We start from the raw sequence: 14,777 nt of genomic DNA, 5'->3' as shown, positions 1-14,777 counted from the left end.
CCTATTAAAAAGTGGTCAGAACATGTTTAAAAAATGTTGACCCCCACCCCCTGATCTTTTCCCTCTACAGTCCTCTTTCTCTCTCACAATGTGTCATGTTGCAACACATACTGTATTTACCCATTTAGACCGGAGTTAAAAACATTCACTTTGAAAGAATATATATTCAAAGATTTGCGCCACATTTTTTACGATTTCTCAAAAATAGCAGACCATACAAGCTCGTAGCGCGCCACTCGGTGGCGCGCTGTGAGCTTGTAGATCTGCTATTTTTCAATAGCTAAATTATAACATAATGTTTAAAACACCAAAAGGAGTTCCCGCCAAAGATAAGCTTGTAGAGCGGCCAATTTCGCCAAATGTTGGGCCCAGAATAGCATTGCTATAGGCCGGGTTTATGTAGTTAAAACCACCACAACATTTAGCTCGCCATTGTGAGTTCAAGGGGTATACTTACTATATACAGTATGGAGCAGACTATTCCCCAAACTTAGAACGTAGAAGCAGAAAGGCGGTCTTTTGTGAAATACTTTGGGAACACCTAAAGGGAAGGTGGAGGAAAGCCTACGACCCTACTGTGCTGTACGTGTTCCGTCTGGCACATAAAATTCAAATGAGTCTGCGCTGCAGTGAAGGTGCCAGGTTAATAAGTGCTTTATAAACAAATATAAAAGGACTTTAAACTCAGCTCTGGGTATAGCCAGTGCAGTGTCAGCAGAACTCGGAGTAATATGATCTCATAGTGTTGATTAAAGTTATTTTTTTGCAGCATTTTGATCCGGTAGAAAAGGCTTACAGTAATAACAGGCAGTCTGTCATACAAACAGAACTGTTGTTGTGCAAGTGATCACCTCCAGAAGCAGGTGGTGGATGTTGGACACGGGCCCAGATTGGCTTATCAAGCCGAGGTTTTATCGAGGCTATTTATTTTTTTAAATGTTAAGATTAGCTTTTGATAGTACAGTAGGAAATGGGGAGAGAGAGATGGGGAGTGACACGCAACAACGGTCATCGTCGGGATCGGCATTCGAACCCGCAACACGCTGTCAGGCTGGCACTGCGGCTGCTCGGACCACCACGCCGGCGGCCTAGGCCTATCAAGGCTATTTAGAATTATTGTTTGAGGAAGATGGCTTATTGTAGGGAGGAAAGTACTGTATCCCAGGAGCCGTATAGCTTTACAGAGCTTTAGCTGGAATAGGGTCAAGAGCACAGTTACTGTAGGCTGTATACTGTATGCAGATGACGTCATGTTCCTAATGGAGATGCTGGCTGTGCCTTTGCTAATGAACTCAGAGGATCTTGCCGTCCAATCAGATGTTTTCTCTCTTGGTCATGGTGGATTCCAGGGAGTTTAAAACAGGGTTAAAAATACCAGCTCTGATATGAACTATTTCATTGCGCTGAAATCCCCACAGCCAATATGCTCTATTGTTGAAAACTGGGACACGGGGGTTGAATATAAAGCTGGATATTCATTAGTTATTTTAGTGAATATAATGTTATAGTGTGAGAGTATGAGTTTGAGAACGCAACTGCAGTGGTTGTTGTTCGTCTCGATGCTCTCGGACCGCGCACCCGGTAAAGATGCTCTGAGTGTTTAAAAGCAACTGTCGTTACTAGTGATCGACCGATAATCGGCCGTGGCCGATTATCGGCTTCGATATTCATGATTTTAATTAATATCGGTATCGGTGCTAAAAACAAATAATCGAAAAAAAAACGGCCGATTATTATATTTCTCATAAATGCGCAAACATGGTGAAACAACCACTTTCATTGAAAATCCGGTAGAGTACGGTTGTAAGGAAATGTATAGCTGCGTGTCTGACTCTCCCAGTGCTCCACGGAGGAGTAGACACGGCTTAGCTCCGCTCTACAGACGTCTCCTCTCTCTCTCTCTCTCTCACACACACACACACACACACACACACACACACACGGAGTCAGAGAGAGGGCCACTGCAGGGAGGAGAAAGGATTATAGGCTACTAACCTTGTAACCATAAAAAGCTTTGCTGTTTTCATCTTCAATTAACCAAAATAAAATCCACACGTGAGAGGGACAGAGTCACAGAGAGCAGAGAGAACTACGTTAGCCAAGCTAGCTGCTGCCTGCTAACGCTGCAAAACAACAGCTGTAACAAGTTGTATTGATTGCCTGTTGTGTCCGTATGTCCGTGTCCGTGTGTGTGCGTGTGCGTGTGCGTGTGCGTGTGCGTGTGTGTGTGTGTGTGTGCGCGCGTGTGCGTGCGTCAGCCAACTGAAGGACAACATTTTTTTCCCCCATCCTGACCAGCCTAATATGATTATTGCATGTTGGCTATAATTAGTTGCCAATAATCTTATTCAATAATCTTATTGTTGGCCAGTGTTTTGAGACATATTGTCTTTTATTGCTATAAAATGAATGGTAAAAACAAATTCTACATGCATTAAAAAAGTGGCCAGTGATCTTGAAAGTGGCAAACAAGGTCACATGGCTTTGGAGAGTTTGGGCAGCAGATCTACAAGCTCTCAACATGTCATGCTGCAATGTGTTGTGGGCTTGTAGATCACCAATTTTGATAAACTAGTAGTGCCTCTACAGCCCATTGGGCACTGACCTACTTGGAACGATGCAAGTTGGAAATGAATGGCCCACCCAGATATTATGTCTGTCTCCCTTTTATGCCCATATATGGAGTTCTTTGTAAGGCATGCCCAAATAGGGAGTATAGGGAGCCAGCTTGTGTTTTGTCTTCTGTGTCAGGCATGCCCAAATATGGAGTGCTGTGAGGTCAGAACAGGCCAGCTCCATATATGGATGCTGGGCATGGGCCCGGTCTAGAGCCCGGACAGGGGCCTTTTTGGGGCGGTTCTGGACAATTACACACACACACACACACACACACACTTGGTGCATTCATAGATAAATATATAGATAGATACGCAGATAAGCAGATATGCTGCTACAGTACATGCAATTTAAAAAAAAGCTGCATTTGATGGAGGGGGAAGTGTTACTGAAACGATGTTGGTGCTTCTTGCACTTCCTTTTTTATAAGCGATAAATATCAATAATGCATTTCAAGGAATTTTTTTTTAACTTAAATAATCGGCTCATAATCGGCTATCGGCTTTTTGATTTGTCCACTAATCGGTGATCGGAAATATCGGCCAAAAACCATATCGGTCGATCACTAGTCGTTACCTTGATACACTGCAATGGCGCCGGCCTGTACTTCTCATTGTCCAGCGAGAGATCAACATCCGGTCAAGACAACACACACTATTATGTCGACAGATCTTTCTGATCTTCAAATGAAGCGTTGAACAGGGGGGATATCCTGGTATATAGTAATCATTCTTTAATGAATCCTGGCGGCCTAACGGTTCAAATGTTAGTCTTGTATGTCCAATGCAATTTAGTTCATAATGTTAACATAACTATAACTAAATGCATTTGAAATAAAAAGGTTACTTTGAGCTAGATCGGCTATTTTTGCAACGACAGTAATATGCAATGTGGTCCTCTGGAGTGAGTGTGGAAATATAGTGGCCCTATCCATCATTAACGTTGCTCAACTCAAATGGAAACAATATAATATGTGCTCTCTGAAATATCTCAACAGTAAACATTTTTGGCGCTCACACGAGGGACGGATTTGATTCCCGGATAAAACGTGAAAGTTATGGATCGCAGCTTTAAAAGACTGGACTTTATGGTTGTTTTGTTGTGTCTGTAATTATCTTTGATGAATGGGCTTATCTCCTCAAGATCCACGGATTTCATTGCCCTTGAATCAGTGCAGTCATTAATAAGGAAATGGAAATCACCAATTAAAATAGGGTTTGCCATATTAGTGAGAGAAATGTACTTGCATAACAAGTACAAAAGTACTGACATAAAGATTTACTTACAGTACCAAAGAGTGTTATTCAAAAGACTTTGGGCTCCATATTCGAGCATTCTAAAGACACTATTTGGGGATTTAGCAGTGGGGTGTTCCCCCACTAAAGTTGGTATTTTGGTCACCTGTCTAAATCCCTAAAACACCTCCGTTACCCGTTACATTATGCATAGGTGTGGTTTGGGCGTTACAATAATTAAACCAATCACTGTGCCACATGCCATTGCCTTTAAGAGATCCCATAGTATGCCCAGTGCTATTGCTTCATAGCCATACGGTCTCCCATGGAAGAGTGATGCGTTGCTTCTTAGCCATACGGTCTCCCATGGAAGAGTGATGCGTTGCTTCATAGCCATACGGTCTCCCATGGAAGAGTGATGCGTTGCTTCATAGCCATACGGTCTCCCATGGAAGAGTGATGCGTTGCTTCATAGCCATACGGTCTCCCATGGAAGAGTGATGCGTTGCTTCATAGCCATACGGTCTCCCATGGAAGAGTGATGCGTTGCTTCATAGCCATACGGTCTCCCATGGAAGAGTGATGCGTTGCTTACTTGCTTCATAGCCATACGGTCTCCCATGGAAGAGTGATGCGTTGCTTACTTGCTTCATAGCCATACGGTGTCCCATGGAAGAGTGATGCGTTGCTTACTTGCTTCAGCCATACGGTCTCCCATGGAAGAGTGATGCGTTGCTTCATAGCCATACGGTCTCCCATGGAAGAGTGATGCGTTGCTTCATAGCCATACGGTGTCCCATGGAAGAGTGATGCGTTGCTTCATAGCCATACGGTCTCCCATGGAAGAGTGATGCGTTGCTTCATAGCCATACGGTCTCCCATGGAAGAGTGATGCGTTGCTTCATAGCCATACGGTCTCCCATGGAAGAGTGATGCGTTGCTTCATAGCCATACGGTGTCCCATGGAAGAGTGATGCGTTGCTTACTTGCTTCATAGCCATACGGTGTCCCATGGAAGAGTGATGCGTTGCTTACTTGCTTCATAGCCATACGGTGTCCCATGGAAGAGTGATGCGTTGCTTACTTGCTTCATAGCCATACGGTGTCCCATGGAAGAGTGATGCGTTGCTTACTTGCTTCAGCCATACGGTGTCCCATGGAAGAGTGATGCGTTGCTTCATAGCCATACGGTGTCCCATGGAAGAGTGATGCGTTGCTTCATAGCCATACGGTCTCCCATGGAAGAGTGATGCGTTGCTTCATAGCCATACGGTCTCCCATGGAAGAGTGATGCGTTGCTTCATAGCCATACGGTCTCCCATGGAAGAGTGATGCGTTGCTTCATAGCCATACGGTCTCCCATGGAAGAGTGATGCGTTGCTTCATAGCCATACGGTCTCCCATGGAAGAGTGATGCGTTGCTTCATAGCCATACGGTCTCCCATGGAAGAGTGATGCGTTGCTTCATAGCCATACGGTGTCCCATGGAAGAGTGATGCGTTGCTTGCCTTGACGTCTCACTTGTGCTGCAATCATTTGGCATGCGGCTTACGGGTGCTTTTAACCCATTTAGACCTGAGTTAAAAACATTCACTTTGAAAGAATATATATTCAAAGATTTGCGCCACATTTCTACGATTTTTCAAAAATAGCAGACCTATGAGCTTGTAGATCTGCTATTTTCAATAGCTAAATTATAACATATTGTTTAAAACACCAAAAGGGGTTTGAAACTCCACTATGCGCCTTCCCAAATGTGTGTGACCAAAATAGCAATTTAGGGGAAAGCGTGCCAACACGTCTATGACCACACCTCTAGGCGCAAATACCGGTGAGATAGCGGGTAATGCTGGACCAAAATACCATTTAGGGACAGAGCAAGCTCCTATATTCGTAATTTTCTTGCAGTGGCTGACTTGCGGGCCGCGTCGCTGGTAACGGCGGCGACGAAATTGGAGCCCTGTAAGACTAAATATTTTCTGGCAAAATTAAGACTTAATATTTTGAGTCGATTTAGTCGACTATAAGACTAGACTAGACCAAACAATTTCAGGAGACTAAATTGGACTAAGACTAAATGGTGTGTTGTTCAAAAGACTAATAGGGCTCTGTTTCCGTCCATGCTGAAAAGGTAACACTGTCTGACGGCCATAGACTAGTGGCATTCAACACACAAAGCTGCCTTTACTCTGGTAGATAAGCAGTCCTGTTTTCTCCTACTCACTTTCTCCCTTCTCCCTTACTCCTGGGTTCTCACACACCAGCCGCTCGCGCATAAAAACAGCACATTTTGCATATTGAGTATGGCGAATAAGTGAAAGTGCTGTGTGTTTTTAGGCCGCTCAAAACCCGCTCCCTCTTTGTGTCAGAGGAGGAGCAAAGCCACGGGCAATTACATAGAATATTATTATAATCTGCTACAACGTCTTAACAGTGCAGGTCCCCGCCCGTCCGGTTCACCATTAAAGCGCAGAGCAGATGTACGCCTGGATTATTAGACGGAAATAATTCACTCTGCGGCAGAATGAATAATACATGTTCCCTTTATTGAAAACAATTACTGCATACCTACTTTAATTAAGGTCGCGGAAAAGACGACTTTTATTTTGTGCTAGCGTGCAGTGCGTGCATGGCGTCGCCCCGGAAAACACATTATTCCAGCTCTATACATGCATGCCTGTGCCGATGATTATTATTTCATTAGTGCTATTCTGGGCTTCATGAAGCTGCACTCCTAGACAAGAGAAGAGACGTAGATGTGTGCATAGACCAGTGGATTTGGTGTGAGGTTGTGCGGCTCAAAAGGAACCACCACGCTAGTTCGACTCCATTCATGTGCTCTTTGTTCACGTCCATGGATCAGTCCCTGGATTGTAGTTATTTCTTAGACAAAAGGCTACAGGGTCCTTAACCTATAATGTCCTTATTAACGTATATGCATGCTTTTGTGCGCTTAAATGACGCCAACCGTTCCCGTGTACAATTTCGGCAAATCTCTTTGGATGAGCACTATAATGCCCTGATAAATAAACCCCCCCTACACTTCAGTTCAAAAGCACTTCGTCATCTCTTCTGTATAGTCGCTGGTGACAACCACTCAGACAGAGAGAGAAAACCTCTATCCTAACTAATTAGGATTCTATTCATATTTTGTCCAGACCTTAAATAGTTACAGGCATATATTTTTGTACAAACCGCATGTACGGTTATTGTATTGTACTCCTGGGAGTGCATGCATGGCCAATTCTAATTATGTAGTATGCATACCAGTGAATACTGCAACTGAGTCTACAGTGGTATACCCTATTTGTCTTGTAGTGTCATCAACCTATTCCCACAACAGCCCCGCTAACTTAACATGCAGAAAACCTCCGTGTTTCTGCTTGGTGACTTCTTTTTTTTTTTAATTTCCTTTTTTTACACATCCACACACCTCTTTCAACAGGAACATAAGACTAATTAGAATATACTAATATATATTAAGTCAGTCAGTCTTAAACCTCAAGTCTTCTAGTGTCTTCCCCCTGGAAACCTCCAGGTTTCTATACTGTAGGTATTGATGATGTGGCCTGATGGAGACATCCACTCCGCCACACGGCGCGCAGTGGGGTAAAGTAACTAAGTACATTTTATTAACCCATTCTGACCTGAGATCAGATTCATACGAGGTTTCCACTGGACACACACTGGTCTGATTAACCCATTCTGACATCTGACCTGAGATCAGATTCTAAAAATGTCAGTCGCTCTTCGATTTTTCAAACCTTTTTCAATAGCTAAAGCACGACATGATGCTAACACCAAAATGGGTTCCCGTTCAGAATGGGTTAAGTATTTGTACTTTACTTCTTTACTTTACTTCTTTACTACTTTACATCTCATACGCAAATATTGTAGGCCTACTTTTACTCCACTACATTTATTTGAAACCTTTAGTTACTAGTTACTTTTGATTATTGTTTAAAAAATATATACATTACCCACTTCAGCCCTATATAAGCCCCCATTTTAAAAAAGCCGATCTGCAACCTCACAATGCGTCGCTATGTGATGCATTGTGAGCTTGCAGATCTGCAGATTTTGTTTTATACATTTGAAAACTTGAAAAATTAACATTCTGTGTGAGTATACTTTCTACTTTTGGTACTTTAAGCACATTTTGCGACGATCGCGCGGATTTCGGCCGTTTTTTGGTAAATTACATCCAACATTACTGAAATTAGCGAAAACATGCTAATTTTTGCTTCGTTGAACCCCCGATAACTGACATTGATTGACATTCCGTTAATTCCGTTAACGGTAGGTTTGTATTTTTAGCAATAATCCGTTTTTTCCGTTAATTGTAGCCCAGGGGTTAATCCCTGTTGAGTGACCCTGTGTCAACTGGTCAGAGCTGTAGATTGTATAATAATAATACAAAAAAAGAAAAGCAAGTCAACGACATTAAAAAACAAGCAGTAATGCAATACAGTGAGGACATGTATAACAAAAAATAAAAGATCAATCAAAAGCAATGTTGTAGAAGTGGGTCTTGAGCTGTGCTTTAAAAATGTCTACAGAGGCTGCCTGACGAAGGTACAGTGGGAGCTTGTTCCATGCCGTCGGCCCGTAGAAGTCGATGACTCGATGAATATTGTAATGGCAACCATGTTGGCTCCCTAACAATCGCCTCCATCGTGGACGGCAATGTTAGATAATAATTGCACACAAGGAAAGGGGCAACTACGGCATGAATTAAACATTGATACTTTTACATAAGTAAAACATCCGAGTACTTTTCCCACCACTGTCGGCGCGGGACGGGCAAACTATTTAATGCTTTAATCCGCCCTAAGTTGTGGCTGGCAACCCCCCCGGTGGCTGCATGCATGCGCTATCCTGTATCTGGCAACCCCCCCGGTGGCGGCATGCATGCGCTATCCTGCGCCAGCGCAACAAGCGGCATCATTCATCAAGCTAATGGGCGTTATATTTTTAACCCTTGCCATTTATCAGACTGAGGCAGCGTGGCGAGGGTGGGGGGGGGGGGGGGTGGGGAAGAGAGGGGCGATCAAATCCCCCAACGCCTGCCTCGGCCCAACGGGGAAACTCCTTGATTCATGGTCTCTGTTCCTTCTCCCATCACTCCCCTCTTTCCTCTCCGTCATCTCCTCGCTGTCACTTCACACTTCCCCACTGGTGTGTGTGTGTGCGTGTGTGTGTGTGCGCGTGCGTGTGATACCCCCATATCACATCAGGCTACTGTACTTTGATTTCCCACACCTACCCTTCGACTCTTCGCCCACATTTCCCCCCAATTGTTCCTTTAATACTTACTGTGCTCTCTCTCTTTCTCTCTCTCTCTCTCTCTCTCTATCTCTCTCCCTCTCCCTCTCCCTCTCCCTCTCCCTCTCTCTCTCTCTCTCTCCACCCCGCCCCGTCCATCCATCCGTTCAGGACTTTGGGGATGACGGCTCTCTGTACATCACCAAGGTGACGACCATCCACATGGGGAGCTACAGCTGCCACGCCTACGGCTACGAGGACCTCTACCAGACACATGTGCTGCAGGTGAATGGTTAGTAGAGGCTCCTTACTTCACTTAACACCCCCCCCCCTCATAGCTTTTAACCATGTACTTTAACCCTTACTTTAAACTTTAGCTGCCGTGCTACGAACAACACATTTTGAGATGGGGGTCGGCGGTCAATTCCAGATACTTTCGGGAGTCCTTGACATGAACAGCCTGCCAAGGGATCTACAGTTCTCTGAATCTGTGGACATTTTAAAACAAAATCTTAAGACGCACCTCTTTAGCATTGCTTATACTTAGATCATCGCATGTCCGTTTTCTTGTTTTAGTTGCTCCTTTGGTTTTTATTACTATTACTTATGTACAGTAGTTGATGCTCTCTTGTTATGGTTTTGGTCTTTCTTGTTATATTTTAATACACAGATTGATTGATGAAAAAGTTTGAGAACCACCGATATAGAAAGATATATTTTTCATTTTGTAGAATCTGGTCTCAGGCATTTTATTTTGGAAGCCGTTCACTCGTAAACGGGTTGTAATCGGCGATCATAAGCGCTTTAGTTATGAGCCAAAATGCAGCCTGGAAAAGGAATCAGAGTTAAATGGATTTTAAAAAGCATCCGCTCCCACATAGACATCATAAGCCAGCAGACTTTTCACTGCCCCTTTTTGGGGTGCATACTTAGTTTAGACTATTCAGTATTTAAGTCCAACGTCATTTTGTAGTGCTACGTTACGTCCGGGTCCAAGTGGCACCAGCTCCCGTCCGCATCCCATTGTAAATAGAATATCTAAACGCGTGAATCTTTTTAAATTGACGTTATTTTTCAGAAAGGAAGCCAGAGGGTTAAAATGGGTCTTAATGCTTCCAACTCGAGTAGAATTATTAATGTTTTGTACAAGTGTCCATGACAACAAAAATATATGATGTGGAGACAATAAAGACTATTATTATCATTATTATTGAAGGTGGCAACAGTCCATTTGCTCGGTAAAATATTTTGGGGATATTTACAATGTGTGCAGGCTTGAGTATGTTGAATCTAGTTTGCATTAATGAGGATTTAGTTGACACAATCAAATAAAATGGCGATAGTATTCCATGTGGGGCAGACGGCCTGTCACAGCCAGATTTTGGAGAGCAGCGCAGCTTTGTTGTTGCGAGGAAAGCGGTAAAATGAGACTTTCATGGTTGTTTTCGTCTCAGATTTAGTCCGACGGAGCGTCACAGTATAACTCCATGGGGACACAAAAGCGACACAAAAGTAGGACCCGGAAGTATCTCAGGAGGCGCTCACGTCACAGCTAAAATACTGAATAGTCATTGGTTAGACATGGGTTAAGGTTAGGTTTAGGTGTGCTGCCCTGTGGGAGGTTAGGGTTAGACTAGTCATTGGTTAGACATGGGTTAAGGTTAGGTTTAGGTGTGCTGCCCTGTGGGAGGTTACAGTAGGTTTAGGGTGAGGGTTTGAGATAGGTTGTAGTTGTAGGACTAATGACTGGTCTAACCAATGACTAGTCTAAACCAAAAACTGTCTAAACTAAGTACTGCACCCCCCGTTTTTTCATGTTTACCTCCGTCGCATGGCAACCGGAGTGATACAGATGACAGACGCGTGCAGAACAGTGTTATGAAATGTAATCAATACATATAAATAAATCACACGTCAAAAGATGATCGCGCCGAGGGCCAAAGGATCAAAAGACTATCTAGACAGTGGGTGAGTTTTCATCGAGGGGCAGACATAAACAATCTAAGAAGACGATCAGGTCCCATTAGCCCCAACCGAGGTATAGGACACGCCTCCGCACAGTAAAACTGTAAATCCACACTGTTAATTTAATTCTGAGAGGGTAACAATCAGTGGTAAAGTATCTGCTAATTGATTGTTGTTTCCTCTTTGCACTGCACTCATAGGCCAATCAATCATTTCATGTGCATTAAGGCACGTTCTATTATTGTGATTGTGTTTCAAATTATATTTTCTAGATGAGATTCCAATAAACACATTAAATTCATTATAAGCTCGGGTTATTTCCCCTTCCATTAAATGGAATAATTACATTAATTATTCCATTAAATGGATGGTTAGTCTAAAAGCTGTTTGCTCTTGTTATTTGTTTGTTTGTAATTTGACGGTGACGCATGTCCCACTGTCATTTATTAAAGTAAATCAAGGACATGGTGTTTTTCACAAATCTTATACTTGCTCTCTTTAGTTTCAAACAAATTCAGGATTGTGTAAACTTTTTTGATAATGCTTCTAAATCACCTAACGCTTAAAGGACCACTTCACCACTTTTCAACCTACGTTCATATAATTGGTCCTCACTAATGTTCATGATAACATTCCACAATTTCTTTCTACTCAGTCGGTGTCTCATAGGAGGGCTGCTGCTGTGGGCAGTTCAGGAACCTGTCCACCAGTGACATCATCGATGGGGAATCCAAGCTAATATTAGTATTCATAAAAAAAATCTGCCTAACGATGATGTCACTGGTGGATGGGTTTCTGAACTGCCCTCAGCCCTCCTATAATAATAATAATAATAATAATAAAACTTTATTTGTATAGCACCTTTCGTGACAGGAAATGCAGCTCAAAGTGCTTTACAGAACAATGGAGAATAAAAGAAAAGCAAGGCAACGACAAAAAACAAGCAGTAATGCAATACAGTGAGGACATGAATAACAAAAAATAAGAATAAAATAAAATATCAATTAAAAGCAATGTTGTAGAAGTGGGTCTTGAGCTGAGCTTTAAAAATGTCTACAGAGGCTGCCTGACGAAGGTACAGTGGGAGCTTGTTCCATGCCGACGGCCCGTAGAAGCAAAAAGCTGCTTGCCCGTATTTTTTAGTTGCCATTTTTTTAGGCAAAGCGAGCAGGCCAGCAGTGGAAGACCTTAGGGGGCGGTTTGGGACATATTTAGGCAGGCAGTCATGTAGGTAGGAAGGTGCGAGACCATTGAGAGCTTTATAGAAAGTAAAATAATTTTAAAATCAATCCTAAAAACAACCGGAAGCCAGTGCAGTGATGCCAAAACTGGAGTAATATGTTCTCTCATCTTAGTTCTAGTTAAAACTCTGGCTGCTGCATTTTGGACAAGTTGTAATCTGTCAGTTGTTTTCTTAGGCAGTCCTGAAAAAAGTGCATTGCAGTAATCAAGCCGAGAAAAAACAAAGGCGTGGATTAGCGTTTTTGCATCGTCCAAGGACACATAGGCTCTGATTCGTGCAATATGCTTTTAAATGCTTTTTAATGCCTTCTATGTTTATTCCCATCTTAGTCTTAACATGTGTCCCCTGTTTTTGTGATGTGTTTTTTAACTAACATGCCTGTACAAGCTCTGGGATAACCTGAATTTCCCCTTGGGGATCAATAAAGTATCTATCTATCTATCTATCTATCTATCTATCTATATTTCTAAGGTCAAAAAAGGCAATCTTGGTAACATGATTAATGTGTGAATTAAAATGCAATTCAGAATCAATAATAACCCCCAGGTTCTTTACTGTACTGTTACTTTCTACAGTCAGGTTGCCAAGTCTGCTTAATATTGATTCTTTCTGTTCACTAGAACTGATTATGAGAACTTCTGTCTTATCCTCATTTAGCTTGAGAAAGTTCTCACTCATCCAACATTTGATGCTAGACAGACAGGTAACCAGCGGGTCTATGAGACACAGACTGAGTAGAAAGAAATTGTGCCATTTTATCATGATTATTAGTGAGGACCTATTATATGAAGATGGGTTGAAAAGTGGTGAAGTGGTCCTTTAATACCATTTGTATAGTGAAATTGCACTTCCTATGCATATTTTGCTTTGAAACTATATTATACCGAATAATGCCTCGCCCCCAAAACGATATTGAAACAACTTAATGTCATAAGATGACTCTACAGTAGTTTTATGTTGTCCTTCACTGTATGTCTTTTAACCACTTTAACCCTGTATATGTTATAGTCCCCCAGTGGTCTATACCACAGTGGGTCGGGACCCATTTGTCGGTCGCGGATACATTTTTACATTCCTACAGTTTGTTTTTAATTATTATTATTTCAAAACATTTAAAAAAAAAAACATTTCCAAAAAAAGCAAAAATATTCATGACTTGAAAATGTCAGAAATGCCATTAACAGTTTCCGTGCCGGGAATGGATTACTCCAGGTTAATGTCGCTGCCGTATCGGACATACCCGCCTTTTGTTTTATGTGTTTAATCCGCCGTAATGTAATGAATCAAAAGAAAATCCGTCTTCGTCGCGGAGTATGAGACTGGATGCCTTCGCTGTGATGACGAAACCGGAAATCGTCACATGCTGTGGGCTGCTAGGGCTTCTGGGAAATTGAGGCCAATGGAAATGCATTGGGTGCAACGCCTCATTGAAACCAATCTTGTGTGCGTCTTCCGGGTGCACCAAGATGGTGGATGCTACACACAGATCATAACAAACCACGGGAGCTTTTTTTGATGGATTTTCGCGGATTAAAAGCCCAAATAATTCAGCGTATGCTCTAAAGGTAATACAACAATCTCGGCAGTGAAGGGGGGTTGATTAAAATGCGGGTTAATCGTAAAAAACAGTCAAACTGTTAATTAGAAAACAAATGTTTAAGAACTAGAGAAAATAGCAGATCTACAAGCTCACAACGCGGCGCTATTGTCACTATAGTTTGGGTTCCGAGCAGACATCGAATTTAATTTTTGGGGTCTTGAGCTAAAATGTTTGGGAACCACTGGTTACTGTACTTTATTCCTCTCTACGCCAAATCTCCTCAGTGAAAACAGCCGATTCCGAAAGCTCGCAACAACGCGACGTGTTGCGAGGCATTAAGCACGGCTATTTTCAGAGGATGTTCACCCCAGATTATGTGTGGTTAAATCCTGTGTGTTTGCAGGGCAGCTTTGCTGCCAATACGGCTCTCTATATTTACATGAGCGTGCATGTGTACTTAACAGGACCTTTGTTTAGACGTCGGTAAAAATGCAGCGCTAGTGTCACACGGTGATTATCCCCCCCATGCACACAGGGACAAAATGCTAATGGTAAAGTGGCGTTTTCCTAGCAGCGCCTCGCAGGACCGTAACTGTCGAGGCAAAGACGTCGCCTCAAAGTGGATCTCGTCACATGGTCAAATTACCAAAGATGGCAGTATTTTCCTCAAGTGTGTGATGTTCACACAGCGTGTTCAATCGATCGCACACCGGGCATGTAAACCACTTTAGCTATGGTACAATAGCCAGCAGGTAACACACACACACACACATCATCCTGCACACACAAGCCCGAGCGTGCACGCAATCCACACATTGACGCCGTAGTAAGTGGACAGTTATCATAGCACAAACACACACGTCGTGCACATAAGACTTTTCCTCCCTCCTTTAGTCCTTTCCCCTCCCCGTCG

General features: G+C 42.8%; 1 protein-coding gene across 1 annotated transcript in view; it reads left to right on the top strand.

Moving 5' to 3' along the window:
* fstl4 (follistatin-like 4) overlaps window positions 1–14,777 on the top strand; it is a gene marked incomplete at its 3' end in the record, with an annotated part of 306,304 nt that overhangs the window by 254,459 nt on the left and 37,068 nt on the right. The window contains exon 7 of the mRNA XM_083788296.1: window positions 9,288–9,408. Coding sequence (XP_083644422.1) covers window positions 9,288–9,408 — 121 coding nt within the window. The remainder of the gene's footprint in view (window positions 1–9,287; window positions 9,409–14,777) is intronic.

The sequence above is a fragment of the Protomyctophum parallelum genome (genome assembly GCF_964188405.1).
Source record: "Protomyctophum parallelum genome assembly, chromosome: 1".
Classification (NCBI taxonomy): domain Eukaryota; kingdom Metazoa; phylum Chordata; class Actinopteri; order Myctophiformes; family Myctophidae; genus Protomyctophum; species Protomyctophum parallelum.
The sequence above is the reverse complement of the archived record's forward strand: the minus strand, read 5'-3'. Positions and strand labels throughout refer to the sequence as shown.